This window comes from Aedes aegypti, chromosome 2, assembly GCF_002204515.2.
Source record: "Aedes aegypti strain LVP_AGWG chromosome 2, AaegL5.0 Primary Assembly, whole genome shotgun sequence".
Classification (NCBI taxonomy): domain Eukaryota; kingdom Metazoa; phylum Arthropoda; class Insecta; order Diptera; family Culicidae; genus Aedes; species Aedes aegypti.
The window spans coordinates 312,755,922-312,782,416 of record NC_035108.1 but is presented as its reverse complement, the minus strand read 5'-3'; the positions used below and the strand labels follow the sequence as shown (position 1 = coordinate 312,782,416).

General features: G+C 38.3%; 1 protein-coding gene across 1 annotated transcript in view; it reads left to right on the top strand.

The window, feature by feature from the left end:
- Nucleotides 1-957: 957 nt before the first annotated feature.
- The window catches only part of LOC110675192, a 40,327-nt gene continuing 14,789 nt past the window's right edge, over nt 958-26,495 (top strand). The window contains exons 1-2 of the mRNA XM_021839601.1: nt 958-1,171; nt 2,083-2,570. Coding sequence (XP_021695293.1) covers nt 2,353-2,570 — 218 coding nt within the window. The 5' untranslated portion in view covers nt 958-1,171; nt 2,083-2,352. The remainder of the gene's footprint in view (nt 1,172-2,082; nt 2,571-26,495) is intronic.

Genomic DNA, 26,495 nt, shown 5'->3' with positions numbered 1-26,495 from the left:
ATAGATTCACAAAAGATTTATTTAGAAAGTATATAGTATTTTTATATAATCGAAAGTCGGTTTTCTGTTTTGGGGTTACTTTGATAATGGAGTATAACTCGAACAAAATTAAATGAATCACGAACATTTATAGGGAATTGTATACTTCTAGGCGTTTAACGTTGTATGGAAACTTCTGACTAAGATTACAAAAATGGTCCCAGTTTGATTTTCGCTAAGAAATTTGAGACCATATGCAAGTGCTATGATAACTAGGCTGCCAAAGATAAGCGACCAACTATTCGAAACTACAGCGAATAGTGATCGTAGAACAGATTGTTTGTAAGCGTTTTGAAAATGCTAAAATCGTATCAATTTTTTATATTTGTATACAAAGCCTCAAATGTTCTCAATTCAAATGAAAGTTGCATTTACATGAAGTTTCATACTAATACTCTTTAGTTTTGCATTCGTTTTGCTTAACCGATTCGCAGAAACTATGACATTTCGTTTTGTATGTGGTGGGTAACGCACTATCAAAGTTACGATGGTTTGCATGTTTAGGATATTTTCTTAAGTTTTGATAAAAGAATTAACCCGATTCCGGTGCTTAGATAAGAAAACGAGAAGAAAAAAAAACAAGAGAACATTAAACTACGATGACATTTTATGTTCAAAGAAGTCAAGGAACTTTCCACTACAAAAAAATCTGGACTGTTCGGGAATCGAACCCAGACACCTTCAGCATGACTTTATTGAATACTTTTCGACGTTACCATAAGGCTAAGAGCAAATGTTACATGTACTAATCTAAGCCATTACTAGTTGAAACTTAAAAAAATAGTTGAATTCCGTATAATTCCGTCTTCAAAATTTCCTGGATGTAAAAACCGTTTCTCAATTTCCAGACGCAGAACTCCCGCTAATAATGGTTTGATTACATTAAATTTCTTACCGCTCCAAACACTCCAACCGTTCAATGCAATTCAACAAAAATATACAACCAAAGATCAGCACATCGGAAACTGACCAGCTCGCTCAGCCAGTCAGGCATTTGACGGTCCAGTCATCGCAGATCGGTTCCCGTGAAAACATCTCCACGCGTTTAACCCGAACAAGTGAATTGTGATCGTGATCGTGCGTGAAAGTCAATTACACCGCGTGAAGACGGCAGCGTCGAAATCTGTTTCATGTGATCTGGAAATTTCATCGATTCACTCACTGCTCCAGATGCCGTTTGATGGCCGTTGCAAAATATACAGTCATCGCCGAAATAAAGTGTCTACTTGTTTGTTATCACGCAAATTGTTGAAATACGTTTATTAAATATGAAGTTTTACATATGATATATGAATATGAACCAAGAAAGTTTTCATTTTTGGAATTTACAAGATGAGTGCTCAACACTGAAAAAGTCTTTAAATCGCATACAAAACAGGTCTAGATAAGCCACATATTAGAGTTAAAAGGTATTTGCTCGCCATACTAGTGATTTTTAGTATTTTCTTTGGCAAAAGTGAAGTGTTAAAGTTCTATTAATATTTTTCTTACAATACTCTAATAATCCGTCCATAAATATAGAAGAAAAAAGTGTATTTGTATTCTCTTTCGATGACGGCTTTGATGATAGGCTTCTGTTTTTTTTTATTTCAAAATTTTAGATGATTTCCAAAATAGCTTTGAGCCAGGGTCCATTTGTGAAATTTTATATTCAAAATTTTCGTTTCTTAATTGAGTAAAAAGTTTTTTAATTTCTTTCTGCAGATCCTGCCATACTATTTTCATAGCAGGATCGCGAAAGCGTAGAAATTGTCGTCTCCTCACGTTTTTAAGATGGATCAAGAGTTTAAGTTCATCGGCTATAATCACGGATTTAAATTTTAGTTCACATTTTGAGATTGTTATGTAATAAAAACTATTTTTGATATTTAGCAAAGAGATCGTATGTTAAATATGAAAGACGCAAATTTTAACAAAAGAACATCCCTTTTTAACTAACGAATTTCGCCTATTTGCTTGATTTCAAACAAGTGGGCACTTTATTTTGGCGCTGACTGTAGCTAGTGTAATTTTGGAGGATTGATTCATCGATTTGTTTGCTAGTTAACCGGTGGCAATAAGTGTCAGAGCGGCGGAGTTTGTGTGATGTTTGGCTAACGAAATTCGAGCCAGTGCTAAAAATAATCCAATCGGAAAATTATAAATTCAAACCACAATGTGAAACAAAAGTGGTCGCTAATTGGAAAGTTTGGTTTAGGTGCCCCCGGGAGGAGGGCAGATCGTAAGTTTGAATGAAGCAAACGCCGAACAAAGGAGGAAAAATTCATAAAGTGAGTGGATGAAAACAGGGAAAAGCAGCCAGCGGTTGAAGAAATGATTTGTGATATTGCTGCGGCTGGTTTTCCACCGCGTTCGTCTGGTCGAATTCTGGGCTATGTTGCTCTTGTCGGGGGCGACAGCGGAGGAAGCCTCGGGCCAGAACAAACGGTGGATATTTGCCATTTAAATTTATCCAGCTTAATCGTGAATGCACTGGCACTGGCCGGCATAACAGGAGCTCTAATTTACGCCAGCTGGAACTTTATGGGCAAGTAAGTATTTGGTATATGAGTGTTTCGTATGCTAGGTTTTACCGCGATATTTGGTGATTGTTTTCAGATTGAATTTAGTTACGTGTAAATGCTTTAGAAAGTATCAGTGAATAATTAATAGCACCCTTTAGTATCAAAATTGTATCTAGCAATTCCCGTTAAGCATAGCATAGCATAGCATAGACTGACTGTACATGTCAATGGTTGCTACTCCGTGATTGATCGGAACTGGTAATAATTGCACTGCGATCCAAATGAATAAAGGATGGGAGTTTCCGCTTACTCTCGGAGTGCAATTTTAGCAGATCTAATATTATTGATCAATAACGGCGCCGGCCAAGTCCTTACAGTCAGTTGGGATGGGGAAGGAATGTTAGGGTGTAATGATTGTTGCTTCTAGAGACCGAGAATACCTCTGCATCTCCACAATCACCACGGGAAGGGTGTTTATTAGTGGAGTAGGAAAAGATCTGGGAGTCACCTTTGGTCGGTGATGCGATCCATGGATAAGGAGTAAAAATACGGTTTATACTTAAAGCTAGTTTTTAGTTTTGTCTCAAAAAGTTTTTGGTAGAAGATTTGAAATAAACGTCAACATCTGTAATGTCGAACCATTCAAAAGAAGTTTTTATTAATGGCGAAAAGAAAAAAATAAATGCGTAAATTTTAAATTATATGAAACAGGAATAATGCCGACACTTGTAGTGAAGAACCATACATAGTTTGTTTGAAAATTACATAAAAGTATTACTGAACATTTATGCCTCAAGAAGAAAAGTCTTTGGTAGAAGATTCAAAATAAACGTCGACATTCATAATGTCGAACAATTCAAAAAAATATTTTAAGTAATGTCAAAAAGTTTCTATGTTAGAATTGTATAAAACAGGCATAATGCCGACACTTGTAGTGACGAACCATACAAAGTTTGATTGAATATTACAAAAAAGAAACGTTTACATGAAAAAATGTGTTATCATAAGCATGAAACGAGCTCACCAGTTGGTAATCCATCCTCGACTGAACACGAATATCTTTTCGCACTCACACAGCGCGAACAGCAAAACTTCTCGGCGCCTCGAAAACGAACCGTCTTGCTTGGGCTTTCCAAAACACGCGAACCGAAAACCAAACTCCCGGCGTCCCGAAAACGAAGCGTCTTGCTTGGGCTTTCCAAAACACTGCCCAGCAAAACCCGCGAACCGAAAACCACACTCCCGCCGTCCCGAAAACGAAGCGTCTTGCTTGGGCTTTCCAAAACACTGCCCAGCAAAACCCACGAACCGAAAACCAAACTCCCGGCGTCCCGAAAACGAACCGTCTTCGGTACCAAACAATAATCTTGACTAAACAAGCCACTTTGGCAGCAAAATCTATAAAAAACCTAAAATTTAAGCGCATTATGCAGTGTTCGTGAACGTCACGAAAGGAGAACTCTTTAACAAAATGTATATCAAACAAAATAGGATGAAAAGCTTATTCTATAGGAAAACATGTTTACTTCACACAGCACGTAAAACCTGTATCTAGCAATTCCCGTTAAGAGCATGAAATAATCAAGAAGTTTAAACAAACAAATTCGGCAAAAACTAGTGATCCTTTATAAGATCTTATAAAGGATCACTAGTAAAAACTAAATGTAAAGCTATGAACAAATTGTGGACACTGTTCAAGGTAAAAATGAAATGCGCTTTTTTCCCAAGGCTGAAATGGATAATGTTGAAAATTGCATCGAAATGAGTAATCAGTTCGTTGCTTCAGACACATTTTACGAACATCAAAGAGACTGGTTCGATCCAAGCTTATCAATTACAGTGTGGGAGCAAAGGGTGCCGTCAATCGTCGTCAATCATTCCGAATTTGCTGCATTTATGCAGGCAATCTCAAACTTCATTAGGAGAATAAATATTACCATCCAAATAACATAGAGAGCAGACTGATGCATTTTCCCGGAAATCTTTAACCTTCTGTCTGTGCGAAAAAAAGTAACGTTGTCTGTGTTTCGGGGTCATATTGACCCCAAATTCCAATTGCGGTTACTTCGGTAAATTTAAACGGATTTTCAATTTTTCGAAAAAATCGAAAAGGGGATCATTGCGGGGATCTAAAAATTGCGATTGTTTTGAAAGTTTGGACGCTAAAATCTGAGAAACAGTTCTGTATAAAATTGTACTTTCTTCGGCACAGATTTGCAAAAGAAAAAGGGCTACTATATTACACACTGAGAGAAAGGAGACAACTCACTGACAGCTAACATGTTTTCTTGCCTTTGGCTTCTTTATTTAATTCTTGGGTTGTGAACAACGGTCAGATAAACTTATTTTGGTCAAAACCATGTTTTTCACTATGAAAAAGGATAAGAATACAAAATATATCAATAGTAGTTTTTTAACACACAACTATATTTAGGTAATCAACTTTTGAAAATATGATATCATTGAAAAACATTACGTTCATTTGAATTTTGATGGTTTTAACGCTCTGCTCTTCGAATGTGCGGTTTTTCAGTAACAGTTGGTGACAGGTTCCCTTGACTTTTAGGGCTTGCAATCAAAGCTTGCTGTCTTCTGTCTCTCAGATTACACATTGGTTAGTTGGAAATTTTACCGAATGATGGCGTTAGATGAAAAACATGGTTTTTTGAATCCCCTAAGCACTTATGGCGTTATATGACTAGATCTTAGGATGTTCCGAAATTCTGATGATTTAGAATATTGATGTCTTCCGCAAATTTGCTCATGAGTCTAGTGGTTATACACTACATGTTTGCTTAGTTCAACATTCTTCAACTAGGGGGCGCTAGTGAGCATTAAAAATTTAAATAATGGCCTATGAAGTTATGATAGAATGCTGTTGTTTCCGGAAAAGTTGTACGTTAGATACACTTAACGCTGTACGCTGCAACACAGCTTTTAAGCCAATATTATCAGTAAAATTGTTCGTTAGGTTCAGGACTATGTGCCTTTACGTTATTCTGCCATTGAAAGGTGGTAGTGAGCATTGAAAATTTAAAACTTTTTTATCTGCCGGTACTTTTCTATAAATCGGTACGGTAATAGGCAGCCCTTGCGGTACATTTCTGATTAGTTCGATTTTATAAAACTTCGGGGGAGCTAGTGAGCTGAATATTTGAAGATCTTGTGTATTTAAATACAGATAACTTAGTTGTAGCTATTTTCGGCGAAGTGTTAAGAATCTTGAGGCATATGGGTTTGAAATATTTTATGCTCATTAGTGCCACTTAGTGATACTATTCCGTACTACTAATTGTTCTTGGCTTAATCTGCAACTTTACTGAAAACACCAGCATTTGATCTGAATCCTGAGAAATATGAGTTCTTGGATTCTATACCAATACCCGGAATACCATTACCCGGAATGCAATTTACCAGAAGACAGGGTGACCAGCGCACCGTTAAATTGGGAAAACCGGGAAAAAGCAGGGAATTTCAAATCACCGGGAGAAAACCGGGAAATATACGGGAATTTTCATTACCACCGGGAAAATATTGCATAGGGTGCAGAGCTAGTTAGGCACTTTGGCATGGGGGATGGTTTTCTCGGCTTCTGAAACTTTTCAATAAGAAGCACTTCACTACATCGCATTTTGTGGCCAAATATGGGCTCAGTAGCTTTCAAAAGATCCCACCGCCGAAGTGAATTAAAAGTGCCAAGAATTGGATCCAGTTCCCTACCAAGTGATGTTTCAACCAGCCCAATCTTTATATTTTTTGAGGATTCCTACTTTAGCTGCTGGATTCAAATCTAAAGTTAATCAATAAAGTCAGGGGTAGTATTTTTAAACATATTCTTTATATAAATGTTACCACTTGCTCTAATCCAGTCAATAATTATCCAGTAAATCAAAAACTTGAAATGAAGAAACATCTTGCGAAAAGTTCTTTTTATTTATAAAGTTTCATGAAGCATTCCATGTTTCAAACTACAATTTTTGGGTGTTATCAATTACATTGCTCTAAGCAAGCTTGCAATTCGCTGAAGTTAAATTAATTGCATTTACAACTTTCTATGATTCAATACTTCTTTTTTATTAAATTTATACACTTTTAAGTCGAGCACTCGACACTGAAGAAGTCTGTAAGTCGCAGACGAAATAAGCCTATCTGTCAAGATAAGCAACATATTAGAGTTTAAAGGTATTTTCTCGCCTTACTAGTGATTTTAGTATTTTATTTTTTTTGCAAAAGTGAAGTGTTAAAGTTCAATTAGTAGTTTTTTCTCTTCTTTATTGCTAAAGATAAGTTGTTGGCATTTTACGAAAAATATTATTTCAATCATTTATCGGAAACGACTTATGGGAAAGTTTATCAAATTTTTCAAAAACATTCCCATCATATAAACAATGATCAAACTTTTTGATAACAAATCCTACAATTACTTAAAATGACCAACGTAAAATATCGTTTCATAGATCAAGCTGAAATTTAGCAGAAACAATATAAGCCCTGAAAATGCGCAGCCTGATTCCGTTTACCCCTAATAGGAATGTATTGGTGTATGACAAAAAAAAATCGTACTTAAAGTAGTTTGAAATGATAAAAAAATCGTAAAAATATACGTTTCTCAGCATATCATTAAACCGGGAATATTTTTGAAATATCGGGAAAATACCGGGAGAAAACCGGGAATTTGAAATTTACTTTTCACTGGCCACCCTGAGAAGACCATTTACCGGAATGTACCATTACCCGGAAAAACCATTTACCGGAATGCACCATCTACCGGAATGAACCATTACCCGGAAAACCAAATGTTCCATTTTCGACGACCTTTATCAGTACATTTGTATACAATTTTTATTCTCTTTCATTGATGCTCAGCACCAGGCTTCCGGATTCTACCTCACTCTCACGAATATTACGATACCAAAGTTTGATTGAACATGTATTTTTTTTCTGGCGATTTAACTAGACAAGAATCACCTGATATAGATCGGAAAACTATGTCTTAAAATTATGTCCTAAAGTTTTAATATTTAACGTTAATTGTTGAATTGTTGTTAAATATTTTTATTTACCTTATACATATTTGATGCCAAATTGACTACGTTACAATACAAATCGGATAAAACGCCTCACAAATATGGTAGGGTACATTTGAGTAAATGGAACATCTCAGCATTTAAAAATGTTTAAAATGTTTGAAGTTATAAAAATAAACGGACACCGTCTTCAGCCATGTAGCTGACTGTAACTTAACACTGGACAACGGACATTCATGCTCCAGTGGCACAGTCGAGAAACATTCCTGACGAAAACTTTCAATTGCTGAAGCGATAATCGAACCCACACTCGACACGATGCGCTTAAATGCCTGCCGATGAAAAGAAACACTGATCTTGTGAAGGAAGCGACATACAACAGTGCAATTCTCATTTCAGTTTTGTGGTTTGAGGAAAGCTAAAAAAATCAAGACGAAAACTAAGAGCGCTTTGGTGATCGAATGTAGGAACACTATACGCCATTGTGGCGTTTATCTTTGGATTCCGAAATATTGAACCTCAATAGATCTACTTTTTCTTTGAATTTTGATTGTGCTATTTGTCTTCTTCTTCTTCTTCTTTCTGGCATTACGTCCCCACTGGGACAGAGCCTGCTTCTCAGCTTAGTGTTCTTATGAGCACTTCCGCAGTTATTAACTGAGAGCTTACTGTGCCAATGACCATTTTTGCATGCGTATATCGTGTGGCAGGTACGAAGATACTCTATGCCCTGGGAAGTCGAGAAAATTTCCAACCCGAAAAGATCCTCGACCGGTGGGATTCGAACCCACGACCCTCAGCTTGGTCTTGCTGAATAGCTGCGCGTTTACCGCTACGGCTATCTGGGCCCCTCTATCTCTGTGCTATTTGTCTGTATCCCGAATTCAATGCCAGGGCAATACACTAGAAAAAACAATAATCAATCAAAAGCAGAAAAAGATATTTGATCATTTTCGATTAAACACATCGACATACTAAACCAAAAATCGGTGGAACTAGAAAGAACCGCCAACCAAATAAAGAAGGGTGAATTTCAGATGACCCGAAATGGGTCATTCTAGAAGAAGGGATGTACGGGGAATTTGCATTCGGTTGATTGATGTTTGCGGAAACGACATTCGGCGAAAAGTAGCACAACCAATCGTATTAAAAATTCTAATCATGCTTATTTATTACCAATTCGATACTTAGAGAATGTTAAAAGCAAAATTACATAGTTGTAGCCAAATTTAGCCAGTTCAGCCACGACAAGGTAAAAAGATAAGTTGAAAGAACAACTCATTTTTGAAAGAAGGGTGAATCATTTATGAAATGCAAATATATGAAGATGGTGCATATTGACATAATCAAGTATGAAGATATCTTGGACTCCTTTTCGATGCTTATTTGTTGAAGGAAGAACCTCCCCTGTCCATTATCGTTGGTGGTTATTTTAAATATTTTTAAGTCACCATACTGATCTGAATGACCGTAAAACGGTTAAAAGGAAGTTAATGAAAAAAGTCGAGAAATGGAGATACAATTTTCCGGTAAATGGTCATTCCGGGTAATGGTTTTCCGGTAAATGATTCATTCCGGTAAATGGTTTTCCGGTTAATGGTCTTCCGGGTAATTGCATTCCGGGTAATGGTTTTCCGGGTAATGTCGGAGAACCGAGTTCTTGATTTTAATGCTCACTATCGCCTCCTACCAACAAAATATGGAACCAACTAAACAAAACATTTGTAGCCTTTGAACAATTGAACAATTTTACAAACATAATTCAAACTTGAGATTTATGAGTTTGTAATAGAAGGCTTCAATCTACCCAGTAAACACAAACTCGTATGCGATAGCGCATATAACTACAAACGTGGAGGCGATATACGCACATGCGCCATTAGACTGCATGAAAAATGTACGTATATTGTCTCCACGTTTGTACACTTATATCCTATTATTTACGATCACCTGTTAACTGGGTAGTGGCAGTTTGTTGAGTTGTGCAGACATGCAGCGTATAAGCAACTGTTCTGAACTTATCTGTCTTCCAAATCATTAGTAGCTTGAGATACATACACTGATAGGCAAAATAAAGTGCCTCTGCACCACACACGAGCCCGCCGCTTTCGGTTAAACAGCTCGAGCTTCAGGAGCGCTACATCCAAAGAACGGTGACGCATGGAGGTGTGATGTGATGAAATGTGATGGTCTGGGGGTATTTTTCATGGAGTGGAGAAGGAAGCCTCGTGAAAACCGACGGAATAATGACGGCAGATTCCTACATCAACATCTTGCGGGAAAATCTGGAGGTTTCGCTGATCCAGACGGACCTCGAAGAGAAATTCATATTTCTCTAGAACAACGACCCGAAGCATACTGCCAAGAAGACCAAGTCTTTCTTCCGGTCTTGCCGGATTAAACCGCTGGAATGGCCTCCACAAAGCCCAGACCTCAACCCCATCGAGAATTTGTTGGCCATTCTCGATGCCAGGGTTGAAAAAACTGGTGTTACCAACAAAAATAATTATTTTGAGGCCTTGGAGCGCGCCTGGGAAGAACTAGAACCACAACACCTACAAAACCTGGTGAAAAGCATGCCGAAGCGCCTTCAGCAAGTCCTTAAGGCTAAAGGAGGACACATTAACTATTAAATTGCTTTTTATTTTCCTTAAATCATCTTTTCTGGGGCCAAGAAGAAAGTGGGCACTTTATTTTGTCACTATTTTTTTTTCCAATACAAATTTATTTTCTTTTTCTTTGAGTAAAATTCTTTTTTTTATCAAAATTTCGTAAGTGCAACTTTAAAAGAATATCAAAAATAAAATATCAAAAAAGATTTAAGTGTGTTAACTTTAATTTGAACCAAATCAATGAGAGAAATACGAAAACTGGTAAGGTGGGCACTTTATTTTGCCTATCAGTGTACTAGGCAGCATCCATTTATCATGTAACGCTAAAATTTGCAATTTTCGACCCCCTCCTTCCGTCCGTAACGCGTTTTGTATGAAAAATTTCAAATTTTTGTATGAACCGTAACGCTAGAGCCTACTCCCTCCTTCCTTTAGAGCGTTACGTAATTTGTGGATAGCGCCTTAAAGCGGTTCAAAAAATCGTTTTTGTTCCACACCTTTCATTCGATTCAAGATCAAATTCTGAGTATCCTTCCAAAATTTGAGCTCATTCGAATGAAAACTAAGACTGGTCTCGAGTTATGAGAAACTCCTCTAATGCCCAAGCATTAAAAAATGATTGAAGATTTAATTATTTTGAATCCTGTTCGACAATATATTTGCAACTTTTTCGATTTTCCATTTGAAATGGTTAATTTTGGCGATTTCATAGACTGATTTGAATCAAATTTTTACAGTTCTTCAGACATAACTTCAATTTAAACTAATCACGAATTCGATAGCAGTAACGGTTCGACGATTTTTTTTAAATTCAATAGGTAAATGAAATAATTAGAAAAAAATATATTTTCATTTTTTATGGTATCTCCAGCAAAGTTGTAGATTTGAGCTTTAAAGGCTGGCTGTACGAAAAATCACAAAAGGTGTATATTTTTGATTTATACAATTATATAAAATTTCAAATTCGGTGATGGTTTGGGCTTAGGTCCAAATGCCCCACAGTTATGAAACAACGCTTTTGGGAATACGGTTGACATTTTATTTCCTACGGACGGAAAAAAATATGCTTTAGTATATTGTAATTGATTGCGATGCTGTACAGATTTATGGTTCACGTAGGTAAAATGTGTTCTGCGTAAATGCAACTCTAATTGATGAGATATTTTCGTTGATCCATATCTGTGTGCTATCCATAACTGTGGGGTGACTGTACAATAAGATTTTGATCGATTATTGGCAATAATGCAATGAAATCATTACTTGCCAGTTTCCCTATTCGTCGTATCGTTATCATTTCTGTCGCAATCAGTTTTCAGATTCATCTCACAGCTAACGGTTCACTGTGATATAGTAGGTGATCGAAATACAACACATGAACGTAATAATAAAATATTTTACTAGAAAATACAGATCTACGAGCATCTCCCTCCATTTCTTCAGCATGATGAAATATATTAATTTCCTTTAAAATTCATTATTAGTCATCAAAATTCAGCCCAAACATATAATCACGGTGCAGCGAAAACAATAAGGGAAGTGGTGGTAAAATACACAGGTGTGGTATCAGTGCGCATCGTACCTTCGTGCTGTGCGTACACGAATTCTCTCTGCTCTTGGAAGTTTTCTTAAAAACTACCTAAAGCAATAAAACAGTACTTTTCAGTGCTACACAAACAGTACTTTTCAGTGCTAAAATTAAAAACGGTACTTTTCAGTGCTACTTAAACAGTACTTTTCAGTACTATTTTTTCTACTATTGATCCCTTTACGATCCTTGTTTGGACCCGTGCCTTCGATTTTTCGTTGGACCCGTTGGCGAAAGCTAGCGGTGGTAATCCTTCTTGGACACCGTCTAGGGAAAAAACCTCTCGAAGGTCACGTCTTTCTCGTTTATTAACTAAACATGGTATCAACAACTAACAAAAGGAAGGGTGAATCTCTGAATTCACTACTTCCTTCCAAAAAAGTGGGTTTTAAAACTGTCACTACACGTGGCAAGAATGGAAGAAATGACGCTTCCCCGGAATGCGAAGTTTCTTCCAAGGGTGAAATGAATAATTGTATCGAAATGAGCAATCAGTTTGATGCTCTAGACAAATTTTCCGAACACCAAATCGAAGCAGCCTCTAGCCCAGGCTCTTTGATTCAAGTGAGGAAGCAAAGAGTGACGCCTATCGTGGTCAGTTGTTCCGAATTTGAGGGATTTAGGCAGGAGATCTTGAACTCCATTAGGGGAATCAAGGTTTCCTTCCAAATCGCAAAGAAAGGAGACTGTCGCGTTTTGCCGGAAACTCTTAAAGATCGTGAACTTCTTCTCAAATATCTTGAAGAGAAGAAGCACAAATTTTTTACTTATGACGACAAAACTGAACGTTTGTTCAAAGTTGTCTTGAAAGGTCTCTCAAGTGACTATACATCACCTGAAGAGATCAAAAATGGAATAAATGATTTACTTGAATTTTCCCCAGTCCAAGTAATCATTATGAAAAAGAGAACCCAATCTGGCATTGTTCGGAAAGGGCTTTCTCAAGAATTTTATTTAGTTCACTTTAACAAAAAAGAACTAAATAATATTAAAGCTTTAGAAAAAGCAAAACTTTTGTTTGATGTCCGTGTGACATGGGAACATTTCCAGAAACCTGGAGGAAATTACCAGAACCCCACTCAGTGCCGTCGGTGCCAAAAGTGGGGTCATGTTACAAAAAATTGTCGCATGGATGCTAAATGCATGATTTGCGGAGGTTCTTCTCACGCCAAAGACGTCTGTCCAGTGAAGGAAGATACCACCAAATTCATATGTTGTAATTGCGGGGCTAACCATAAGTCCAACTTTTGGAATTGTCCTTCACGCAAAAGGGTCATTGAGGCTCGTGCCAGGCAGATGAAAGATAATATCCGTTACGATAACGGTCGTTTCCGGAATTTGCCTGGTAGAGTATCGAACAATGCTCATTTTTCAGTTAACGATCGCTTGATCATGAATCATACCCATCAGGAAGATCATAATCATGCTCATTCACAAACTAATTTTAATCCGTCGGGTAGCCGTTCGAATCTTTCAATTTCGAATGTATCTACCCACGGTAAATCCTTTGCCGATATCGTAGCAGGAAATTCGAATTCCTCCCCTGTTCGATCCATGGGTACCCATTCTACTTGTTTCAAATCAAATGGAAAAAACCCTACCGCCACAGGTAATTCCGCTTCTTCGTCTACCGGAAATTCCAATGGGAAATCACATGACATGTCTGCCTCTGATTTTAATTTTCTAACTGAACAATTGAATCTAATGATTGATGCAATGTTCAAAGCCACCACTATGACTGAAGCAGTCCAAGTAGGTGTAAAATTTACAAATCAAATTGTTATTGGATTACGTTTTTCTAATGGATCCAAATAATAATTTAAATATTTTAAATTGGAATGCTCGTTCTCTGAATGGTAAAGAGGACGAGCTGTTTAATTTTCTTACGGTTAATAACGTGCATATAGCAGTTATTACCGAAACGTATTTAAAACCTGGATCTAAACTCAAAAGAGATCCTAACTTTTTTGTTTATCGTAATGATCGACTTGATGGGGCATGTGGGGGAGTTGCAATCATCATTCATAGGCGTATAAAACATCAACTGTTTTCATCATTTGAAACTAAAGTTTTTGAAACTTTAGGTGTTTCTGTTGAAACACAGTTTGGTAAATATACTTTCATAGCTGCCTATTTGCCTTTTCAATGCTCTGGGCAGCAAGTTAATTTGCTCCAAACTGACTTGCGTAAATTGACTCGCAATAAGTCAAAATTTTTTGTCATTGGTGACTTTAATGCCAAACATCGGTCATGGAATAATTCTCAAAGTAATTCCAACGGCAGAATTTTATTTGATGAGTGCTCTTCAGGATATTTCTCAATTCAATACCCTGATAGCCCCACATGTTTTTCCTCTTCTAGAAATCCATCTACGATTGATTTGGTCTTAACCGACTCTAGTCATCTTTGTAGCCAACTGATTACTCATGCTGATTTTGATTCTGATCATGTCCCTGTTACATTTCAAATATCCCAAGAAGCGATTCTCAATCCTATCAGCTCCACTTTCAATTATTTACGGGCCGACTGGAATATATATAAAACGTATGTTGACTCTAATCTTGATGTTAACATTCCTTTAGAAACTAAACTTGATATTGACAATGCTCTTGAAACTTTAACAAATTCCATTGTTGAAGCCCTGAGCATTGCAATTCCAAAATGTGAAGTAAAATTTGAATCCGTGATTATAGACGATGATCTTAAACTCTTGATCCGTCTTAAAAACGTGAGGAGAAGGCAATTTCAACGCACTCGCGATCCTGCTATGAAAATTATATGGCAGGATTTGCAGAAAGAAATCAAGAAACGTTTTGCTCAATTAAGAAACAAAAATTTTGAAAATAAAATTTCTCAATTGGACCCTGGCTCTAAGCCCTTTTGGAAATTATCTAAAATCTTGAAAAAACCTCAGAAGCCAATACCGGCATTGAAAGAGGAAAACAAATTATTACTAACTAATTGCGAAAAAGCTCAAAAACTTGCTATGCAGTTTGAAAGTGCGCACAATTTTAATTTAGGACTTACTAGTCCAATTGAAAATCAAGTTACTCAGGAGTTCGAAAATATTTTCAATCAAGAGAACGTTTTCGAAAATGCCTGGGAGACTGATTTGGAAGAAGTGAGAACTATTATTAAAAAATTCAAAAACATGAAAGCTCCTGGCGATGATGGAATTTTCTACATCCTCATCAAGAAACTTCCAGAAAGTAGCTTATCATTTTTAGTTGATATATTTAACAAATGTTTTCAATTAGCATATTTTCCTGACAAATGGAAAAATGCTAAGGTTGTTCCAATTTTAAAACCAGACAAAAATCCTGCAGAAGCTTCTAGCTATCGTCCAATCAGTTTGCTTTCCTCCATCAGTAAACTTTTTGAAAAGGTTATTTTGAACAGAATGATGGCCCACATCAACGAAAATTCAATTTTTGCCAATGAACAGTTCGGATTCCGCCATGGACATTCGACCACTCATCAACTTTTACGTGTAACAAATTTGATCCGTTCCAACAAATCTGAAGGCTATTCTACTGGTCTTGCTCTTCTAGACATAGAAAAAGCATTCGACAGTGTTTGGCATGAAGGTTTGATTGTAAAATTAAAAAACTTTAATTTTCCAACATACATTGTTAGAATAATTCAAAGTTATCTGTCAAATCGTACACTTCAGGTTAATTATCAGAACTCTAGATCTGAAAGACTTCCTGTAAGAGCTGGTGTTCCTCAAGGCAGCATTTTGGGACCAATATTGTACAATATTTTCACATATGACTTACCTGAGTTACCTCAGGGATGTCAAAAATCTTTGTTTGCGGATGACACAGGCCTCTCCGCCAAAGGACGTAGCCTGCGTGTCATCTGTAGTCGATTGCAAAAAAGTTTGGATATTTTTTCTTCATACTTGCAAAAATGGAAGATTTCTCCTAATGCTTCCAAAACTCAACTAATAATATTCCCACATAAACCAAAAGCTCTTTATTTGAAACCTTCAAGTAGACATGTTGTCACGATGAGAGGGGTTTCAATAAATTGGTCAGATGAAGTTAAGTATCTAGGGCTCATGCTAGATAAGAATTTAACTTTCAAAAATCACATTGAGGGCATTCAAGCCAAATGTAATAAATATGTAAAATGTCTCTATCCCCTTATTAATAGAAAATCAAAACTGTGTCTTAAGAACAAGCTTTTGATATTCAAACAAATTTTCAGGCCAGCCATGTTGTATGCTGTACCAATATGGACTAGCTGTTGTAATACCAGGAAGAAAGCTCTGCAGAGAATTCAAAATAAAATTTTGAAAATGATTCTGAGGCTTCCTCCCTGGTATAGTACCAATGAGTTACATAGAATATCCAATGTTGAAACATTGGAACAAATGTCAAATACAATCATTGATAATTTCAGGCAAAAATCGTTACAATCTTCTATTGCCACGATTAATGCGTTATATGTTTAGGTTAAGTTAGGTTAAGTATATAAAAAAAAAAATTTTTTTTCTCTTATAAGCAGGTGAAATCAACTCACCTATAAAAAAAAAAAAAAAAACTGAACTGCTACGGCAAATGAATTTGTTTTACCAAATTAGGATGATAGTGTTGTCTAATAACACAGAACACCTAGATATAAGAAATGAATGTAATGTTTGAAATGATACTAATAAAAAAAAAAAAAACAGGTGTGGTAAAATGAACACCGTGCCTTTTACCGAGAAAAAACAAATTTCATTGAATTTTTATCACGCACGGACGATTTAAGGCACAACTCGAAGTGTTCGGGTTGATACGGAGGTCAATTGAAGTAAAAATATCATCGTAAACTCAGATTTTAGAAAATCACCTTTGAAAATTATAACTAAAGTAACTTTTAGCTTGGGAGTCTTGAGGTTTTTCAGTGAGGTGAATATCGGCATGACATGGTGTCAAATCTGACAGAATAGATTTCTTTTTGAATGGATTACAATCATTAATGGATATATTTTCGGGAATGCAATGAAAATTTAAAAAAATATTTGTTTTGCTCACGTTTTTTGCATGATGTTTATTTTATCACCAACAGCTGTTCATTTTACCCACATAGTGCAGGTAAAATGAAGATTTGCATCGGTTTCAGCTAGCGATAGAAATATGTGAAAATTTAGCTATTTCAGTCTGTGTGTGTCTTGTCCGTCATGCTGTCTACAGATTTTGATGATGGCGTCCCACTACGGTACATGCGTTTCGTTTTTGTTGGTCTTCACTGTTACTATAAAACTTTTTTGTTGGTATAAAAGCTCGCAAGGAAACAACTTTCGCCCGCACCTACGCTGTTTATAATGCTTTAATACGATAAGCAGTAGTGCGCGGGCAATAAAAACCGAGAAAAGCTTTATAAATAGCGTAGGTGCGGGCGAAAGTTGTTTCCTTGCGAGCTTTTATACCAACAAAAAAGTTTTATAGTAACAGTGAAGACCAACAAAAACGAAACGCATGTACCGTAGTGGGACGCCATCATCAAAATCTGTAGACAGCATGTCGGACAAGACACACACATACACAACAACAAAACGCAACCTCTAAATCCCAGAAGAAGGTGAAATATACACCGAAACGTAGGAAAGTAGATGAAAAAGGCGTTTTAGCTGCTTATCTAGACTGAAAGAGCCGAAAACCGTTAAAATACTGGTGAATTACAGTCGAGAGCAAATCACAAGATGATATCCTTCATTTTACCAACCCTTCCCATACAATCAAAGGAACTTTTTCCTACGCCGAGAATCGCGCGCATTGATGCGCACAAGCTTTTTTCTAAGTACGACGGATTGAACTCCGAATCTATTTCGGTAGGAACCCTAGAAGGACATTTCCAAAATATCATGCTCTGATACCTTTTCACGACTCAGGATTCATGATTTCCTACACAGAAGTGAATAAATGCCATGTAATGAATTATAAAGTGGTTCAGATATTTTTCGGACATTATGTGACAGATTTCGAATGGGGGTCAAATGACCACTTTTGGGACCACTTGCGCAGTTATCGAGTGACGGCTTGAATAACATGATTTTTCGCACAGAACTGAATATAAATCTCCTCATATGCTTCCTTTTCTGTTTGGCCGTACGATCCAACCGGAGTAAAGCTTTCTTCTAAACCTGCTGTTTTATAAGTTCTACGCATTAATGACCTTAGAGCTTTCTTGTAAAATTGGCCATTTGTCGTTTTTATGTGCACAAAATTTCGAAATTTAATTTGTTTAGGCCAAGTAGACGCGCTCAAAAATCACTAGTTTCAGTTTCACATTCAATACTACTTTAAACGATACGTAGTCCAATATGGTAGTATTCCTATGTTTTGGAACGAGCTTCACTACGTCATAACATCAAGATACAGGAGTCTTGAGAGTACGTGAAATAGGGAACGGACCTGGTGTAGTGGTTAGAACACACGCCTCTCACGCCGAGGACCTGGGATCGAATCCCATCCCCGAGTTAGTCACTAAAAAATTTTAGTGACAACTTCCTTCGGAAGGGAAGGAAAGCCGTTGGTCCCGAGATGAACTAGCCCAGGGCTAAAAATCTCGTTAATAAAGAGAGAAAAAAAAAGTATGTGAAACCATGAATCAAAATCATTCTCGGTGACACACTTATCAATATTCGATAGGTACATTTCAAATGTTTCGCTATCCGTTAAACGCGAAGAATTATTCGACAGATCGGTATGCACTGGTCTGCAAGAGATCTTCCTATTTGTTCTATCGAGAGATATGGGTGATGACACGAGCGTAAAATGTATCGGCACAGAAGGGTTTATTGGTTTCTGGATTAGGGGTCGTCCATAAATTACGTAACGCTCTAGGGGGAGGGGGTAGGCTCAAGCGTTACGGCTCATACAAAAAATGAATTTTTTTCATACAAAAAGCGTTACGGACGGGGGGGGGCAGGGGGTCCAGAAATTGCCAATTTTAGCGTTACGTAATAAATGGATGCTGCCTTACATTGGCAAGAGTATCGGCGATAGATCATTCATCTTCAATTGGTCGTAAGGATTCCGTGTTTGTGGTAACATCGGCATGTGTTTTCTCGCTCATCTTGCAGAGTAATACTATGCAAGCGTCGCAGATCCATGATATTTGTGGATAACGCACCCAAGTCGGTTTCAGTTATGCCTACACATGGAACCATTTGGCGCAATTCCCTTCACCCACTATAACTCACAGTCACTCTTGATAGAAAGATAACACTTCTCGCAGTTCTTCGCCATTGCACTATGGTCCAGGAACCAGTTTTACGCGGAAAGATGCATTTTGAGCTTTAGAATGAAACATTAGACAAAAACGGTCTTCTACAAAGTTGTTTGTATTAGTTAAGCCCTTTGTTTGGTGTTATTGAAAATTAGGGTGGACCACATTTTCATAGAAATTGTGTAACTAACTTTCTTATTTATAGAAATTATATTATATATGCTTCAGCAAAGTTGTAGACCATTCAATTTTAAGCAACTTTGCTAAAAAAATTTTTTTTTGTATCTCTTAAATTGACCGATTAAGAGCTTTTTTCCTGCAGTGACATAGGATGGTCCGAAAAAAACTGGTTTTCTGGCTCTAGAGTTTTCAATTCGAGTTTCTCATCAAAGTAGTCTATGAAACACTTTTAGAGCTATGAAAAATGCGCAATTTGGTGAGTGAAGAAACTCGCTATCTCCTTCCGTTTAGGAGTTATTGTTGTTTATCTCCCAAAAACATGCCTACTTTGATTGTGAATTTCTCTGATTGGGGCAAACATAAAAAATATCTTTTGACGGCGTTCAATAGACAAAATGAAATTGTATATTATATCAAAAACTTTCAGATGTGTTATTTACAAAAAAACTTTTTTTGGCAAAGTTCCTTGAAATTGAATGGTCTACAACTTTGCTGAAGCATGTATAATACAATTTCTACAAATAAGAAAGTTAGTTACACAATTTCTATGAAAATGTGGTCCACCCTAATTTTCAATAACACCAAACAAAGGGCTTAACTAATACAAACAACTTTGTAGAAGACCGTTTTTGTCTAATGTTTCATTCTAAAGCTCAAAATGCATCTTTCCGCGTAAAACTGATTCGAACCACTGTGCATTGTGACCAAGCGGTGGTGAAAAAAAAAACAATATACAGGTATGTTCCGTTTTTTATCACGTTCCGATTTTGTCACGCTCCGATTTTGTCAAGTTTCGATTTCGTCAACAAATTATTCCGTTTTTATCAACACACAAACATTTTTTTTCTGTTTTTGTCACGGTTCCGTTTTTGTCAACTGAAAATTGCCGATTGTGTTGATAAAAACGGAACATACCTGTATTTTCTTCGATTTGGAATCGTGAGAAAAGTGTAGGGTAATCAAAATCGTACACAGAAGAATTATTATAACCAACTATCAAGGACCACCATCTTTTGTATTTTTTAAGCATTAAAATCTGCACTATTGGTCTTCTGAAACAGAACCACCGAAAGCGATGTAAACTGGTCGACAACACTCACACATTCAACCATAATTTGCATCATATTATAGGGTAACCAATACATTTTGGACCCCTGGGCCATTTTCCTGCAAATTTTCCAGTTTAAATCGAAAGACCAATATAATCCGCATGCCATTTGGAAAGATAGGACCATTCCGCACTTGCATCAAGCGTTTGTGCATGGAAAATGTGTTTATTTTATCTGAAATTAATTTAATTTAATTGGTTCGTCCATGCAACCGTTACAACACGTTACATACAGAAATTGAACACGTCAGAAATTTTTCAAATGTAAACAAAAACTTTTTTCTAATTTCTGAACTAAAAGCGTAGAATTTCCTCGCTTTTCCATTGTCAATCGATTGATTAGACTATGGGCAAGCATATTACACAACCAGTCCCGTTAACTTTGTCGCCAAACGATAAAAAATTGCCGGGGGTCCAAATATATACTTTGAGGGTCCAAAATAATGAAAAACAGTGCATCACAATTCAATTATTTTCGACGCCTTTTGGATCCTACATGCCTGTATAGGCATTTTTATCTCGTATAGGAAGTTTTTCTCTACATTTTGGTATGTTCTTTGACTTGGTTACGCTGTGCTATTAATTAATTGGGAAAAAATGAAAAATCACTTCCTTAGGGGGTCCAAAATACGACCGTTACCCTACTCATGGCGAAAAATATTCTTTTGTCGTACCGTTTTGATTCATATTACGGACACTTAAGGCCTCAGGGAAGTATAACACAGCATAGAGTACACAAAATAAATCATTATTTATGATTTTTCTGCGTTATCGAGTGTCGGAAACACTTAACTTTCGAATGGTGGGTAAATAAAACGCATCCGCAACTTGATAAATTTCAAATAAATCGAAATGTATGCTTTTTCCATGATTTTTATTCCGGACACTTCCTCACTTTTGCCTCATATTCCAGACACTTTGATTCGAATTCCAGACAGTTCATCGAAATCATTATTAGATAAGTCAAATCATCAATTGAAATCGTTAAACCACTAAAAAGACGTTTAAGGCAATTGGGCATTATAAATTTTCATGGATATTTATGGAAAAAGGGTTTGCAAACATCGGATTGATGATCTGTTTCAGGGTTCCGGAATCAGCTTTCTAATATTCCATAAGTACTTGTAGATGGCCCTAGGTTGCAAGAAATCATTCAATTTCCATCATACTTCCGTGCGGGGTGACATTGGGCCTAGGGGATGACTTTGATCGCCCTTTTCAATGCATCTCATGGCTAGTACGTGTGTCAAAAAACTAATCCATGACTATCCAGTGGCTATTTATAACGTATTGTTGAAGCTCGCCACTCTGGCCTTAGTTTGCTGTAAAAATCTTGGCCCAAAGTTACCCTTATGGCCGAATGTCACCCCGCACGACGGTACTCAAAGAAAAAAATCTTGAAGATTGATGTGTCGTATGATTCGTTATGCCAGGACTGCCCAACCTTTTTGAACCGCGGGCCAAATCACAAAAATAATTTCGTGTCGTGGGCCAAATTAAAAAAAAAAAAACAATATTTGCATAAAGTCTGACAAAAGTAAATAAATGAAGTTCATAAAATCTGACAAAACTTCATTTGAAGAAATCGAAAAACAGAAAATTCCTTCTAGTCATTCTGCTGGATGCTGTGAGAGTTTATTTCAAAACTATTTTATAATCTCTTGCAGAATATTTTGAAGAATCAACTCCAATTTTTTTTCAATTCTGTGCAAGTAAAGCTCTGTATTTTATAAAAATTATTCTTCTAATTTTGTCAGAATCCGACCCGAAATGTGCTAAAATCCAGATCAAGCTTTTACGAAAATCTTGGACAGAATTTTCCGGATTTTACAAGAGCCGTGCCTAGGGTTCCTTCAGAATCTCACTCAAAAATCATTTCGAAATGCAACCTTGAAATCGTTGAGAGTGCTAAAAAGCAGTGTAGTGAAAAACTCAATTTCTCATAACTCACGCTTGAGATTTTTCATGCGTGAGTTGCCATTCAAAAAAATCATGGATGAGTTGGCGCACCTTTTTGACTAAATGTCTCGTTTTTCCACAGTTTACTCACACACGGCAATAATTTCTTGTTAGTCTTGTAAAATTATACTAATCCTTTCTAACGTAAGCAACAACATTCGGGTTTCAAGAAATTTTGACGGGTTTTGCGACTGAATCATTTTTTACGGTTTGAGGTGATTGAAAAATAAAAAAAGTGAAATCATCAAAATCTCAAGCGTGAGATTTGCGAAGCAGATCTCTAATAAGTTTGCTATCACGGGAGAGCATATTGATTGAGATTTGAGTGTGAGTCTATCAACACTGCTAAAAAGTATTTCCAGTAAATTCAGGCTAGAAGTCTATGGAGTTCTGGTAAAAAATCTGTGCCAATGTTATCCGAGATAATCGTTTCCAGAATTCTCAAAAAAACCTGTTCAAGATTTTGTAAAAAGCCTGTCTATTTATAATCCTGTCAAGGAATCTGCGTGAATAACGCCCAGGTATAGGTAAAATTTATTTCCAGGATTCTGTTATAATATTAGCCTATGATTTAGTGAAATTATGTATGGAAACATAGCCCTTTGTCCATAAGTTTTGCTTAGGCTGCATTTTTGAATGCCGATAGAAGTCGTAGTAGAAACATGGTTGAAACACACATAATTTGAGATTATGAATTAAAATTAAGTAGCTTAGAAGATTTAAAGGAAACAAAACAATTTAAATAAATTATAAAGTTGATATTAAATTGAAAATTAAAAAATTTCTAATTTCAGGTTGATAGGATAGTCAATGGGCCAAATTTGAGAAGAATCTTCGAACCCTCCGCGGGCCGCACAAAATGAGGTCGTACATTGGGCAGCCCTGCGGTATGCCAACATCGGATTGATGTGCTTTTCTAGGGTTCCGGATTCGGCTTTATAGTATTACGGAAGTACTTGTAGATGTTGAATACATTTACTCAATATGCATTGTATTACAATTATGTCACAAAATCTTGAAGATTGATGTATCGCATGATATGGTTGTGCTGATCAAAATTTGGTCCTCAACTGATACCCAAGGAACCAGTGTTAGGGAATCCGGAACCGGCCAGGATGATTCCAAATTAGTTAAAGAGTTCAAAAATACCAATGGTCTATACTGCCCTTCTACACCTACCTGACCCATGTTCTAGGTAAACCTTATGGACAGCGGGACAAATATGTGTAGAATGGCATTATAATTCAGTTCAAACACTGTAATTTAATGTGATTCGTGCAAAATAATTATGGAAACGTATTAAATGACCTTCCGGACAGACCCCTCGAACCATCCGTAAAAATCCGACACCGACCGGTCGACTGATGTCCCCAGTGCAGATTACAAAACTTGAATAGTGTTGTGATGTTATGTCAAAATTTCCTTGAAATCGAAAAGATCGAAAAAATGTTGTTGTAAAAATAGGTCAGGGTCGCAAAGGTTAAAAGAATTTAAATCATATTCAATTCATTAGCCATCAGTCATGCAAAGAAATTTGTAAATTATCTAACTGTAGATACACTCCGCAGTGAGACCATAAACTTTCCAATCGTATCACTTTCCTAAATGGGTGACGATTTTCTCAACTCCACCCCCTAGCGAGCAGGCGTTGAACTGAGAGGTGCTCTGTATTTCGATTTTTTTCCAAGAGCGTTAGAGTGGCTGATGCCGCCGTCGCCGCCACAAATATGTTATGCAAATCAAGCTCCCACATGGATTTGGCCATGAAAATAAAATCGAATCGATGAAATTAGGAGCAAGTGATTCCTGGGTTTTCTTTGAAAAGAAGCAACGTGAGAATGATAATGATCATTAAGGTTATTGGATGATGGAAAATTTTTACGAGCGGTGTTTTGCAACTGATACCATATGGTAGCTGTGGGAGGATGACTTTTCGAAATTGAAAGCATTGAGGAAGTAGCGTCAGAATCTTGGAAGGTGGGTGAGTGCTCATTGGAATGTGTAATACATTTAATGTTTGTTTAATTAGCACATAGCCGCGTAGTTCCGGCGTATAGAATAGAACTACGGACGACCTGTTCCGGTGGTAAGAGTCCACCAAACGGGGTAACCCCAATTCAAGGTGTGATGCGAAAAACCGTGCTGAGGAATGAATGGTCGAAGGGGTGAAAAAGATGTTCGGCCGTTAACGGAGCCTGTGGGGCACCTGGGCACCCCTCACAGTATTTTGTCCCTTACCGCGTTAATGCAGGGCTCTGGCGTTGTGGACCTCTTTTCCCGTGCTACTCGTGGGATCCAATCATGAATACAAATTTAAACCAAAATCAAAATAATAGTAGTAGTGCAGGTAGTAGCAGTAGTAGGGAAGCGAACCCCTTCGCAAGAAGTGGGTTAGCTAGGTCTCCGTTGAGGAGAGCGGAAGCAGGAGGAGGCAGCAGTGCACGTAGTGCCAGTGCTGGAAACCATATTTCATCCCCGGCTAACGCATCGGGTGAGGTTATGGATGGAGCGTGGTTGATGAGGGCCATCAATAAAAGTAGAGATGGGCTCTCTGCGATGGAAGTGGCTGCACAGCAGCTCGACTCCATAATTGACTTTGCGTCCTCGAAGTCTAACATCAGCAAGGACCTTAAGCAGGCCTTGTTCAGACTTCGTAAGTCAATGTTGGCGGCCAAGCAGAACCATGCTGAACCCATGGTGACTGTGGCTGCGGCAGAACCCGTGGAATTGAAGGTGCCGAAGTCTACCCAGACGGAGCCCTTCGTCTTCGCGGGTAGCCCCAAAAGTGCGGAAGCGAATGCTTACAACAAGCAATCGCAGAAGCGCGCGAGGCAGCCGTCAGGGGAGGAGCTACCCGGCGGCGCTCGCAAGGCCAGGCGGATATTAACCCCGAAAACCGGCAGAAGTGCCGGAAAATCGGACCCCAGCCAGGCGTCCCGGAAAGCCGAGAAGGGTGGGCCCGAAAAGGCTGGCCCCTCACGGAGTGATGGGAACAGGGGGTTGCGACCTTTAAGAGGTCCTCAATCACCACAGGTTAGGGCGGATCAGGGGGGGGACGCCCCCTGGACAACCGTAGTGAGAAAGAAGAAGAAGGAGAAGCAGGAAGTTCAGGAGCACAGGGATACCAGGCCTAAGAAAAGTAGGAGGGTAGGTGCCAAGCGCGAAAAGGGTGATGCGATCATCATCAAGACGGAAGAGTCCAAGTACTCGGAAGTCCTGAAGGCGATGCGCAGTGACGCGAAGCTCGCAGATCTTGGAGCCGACGTACGCAGTGTCAGACGCACTCGTACAGGTGAAATGATTCTCGAGCTTAAGCGCGACAAGGAGCGCAAGGGCGCCGCCTACAAAAGTTTGGCGGAACAGGTCCTTGGCGAGGGTGTCGAAGTGAGGGCTCTGACGCAGTCAGTGACTCTGAAGGTGATGAACCTTGACGAGATCACCAACGCAGAAGAGCTCGTCACAGCACTGCGGCAACAGTGCGAGATTCAGGTGCCCACCGCTGCCGTTCAGCTACGGAAAGGTCCGGCAGGTACTCAGGTGGCCTTAGTACACCTACCTGTGGCGGACGCAAATAAGTCCGCTAAGGTAGGCAAGATCAAGGTTGGTTGGTCAGTATGCTCACTGAACATACATGAGCAACCGGTGATCTGCTTTAGGTGTAGGGAACCAGGACACAAGTCCTGGGGCTGTAAAGGCCCTGATAGGACCAAGTTGTGTAGGCGTTGTGGTGAGGAAGGTCATAAGGCACTAGGCTGCAAGAACCCTCCCAAGTGCTTGATTTGTTCCGGCAAGTCCGTGAACAACAATCATCCAACGGGAGGCTCAAGGTGCCCGACCTTCAAACGAGCCATTAACGAAAAGTCACAGTGCAGGTAACGCAGCTGAACCTGAACCACTGTGACGCAGCTCAGCAACTGCTGTACCAGGCAGTTGCTGAGTGGGGGACGGACATCGCCATCATATCGGACCCATACCGAGTACCCGCCGGCAACGGCAACTGGGTCGTGGATGGATCCGGAAAAATGGCGGCGATATGGACGACGGGTAAATACCCCGTCCAGGAGTTGGTGTCTACTACCTACGAGGGCTTCGTGATCGCCAAGGTGAACGGGGTCCTCTTTTGTAGCTGCTATGCGCCTCCGAGTTGGTCGACCGAGCGGTTCACGCAGATGCTGGACTGCATGATGACCGTGTTGACAGGGCGAAGGCCAGTAGTAATAGCGGGTGACTTCAATGCCTGGGCCGTGGAATGGGGAAGCC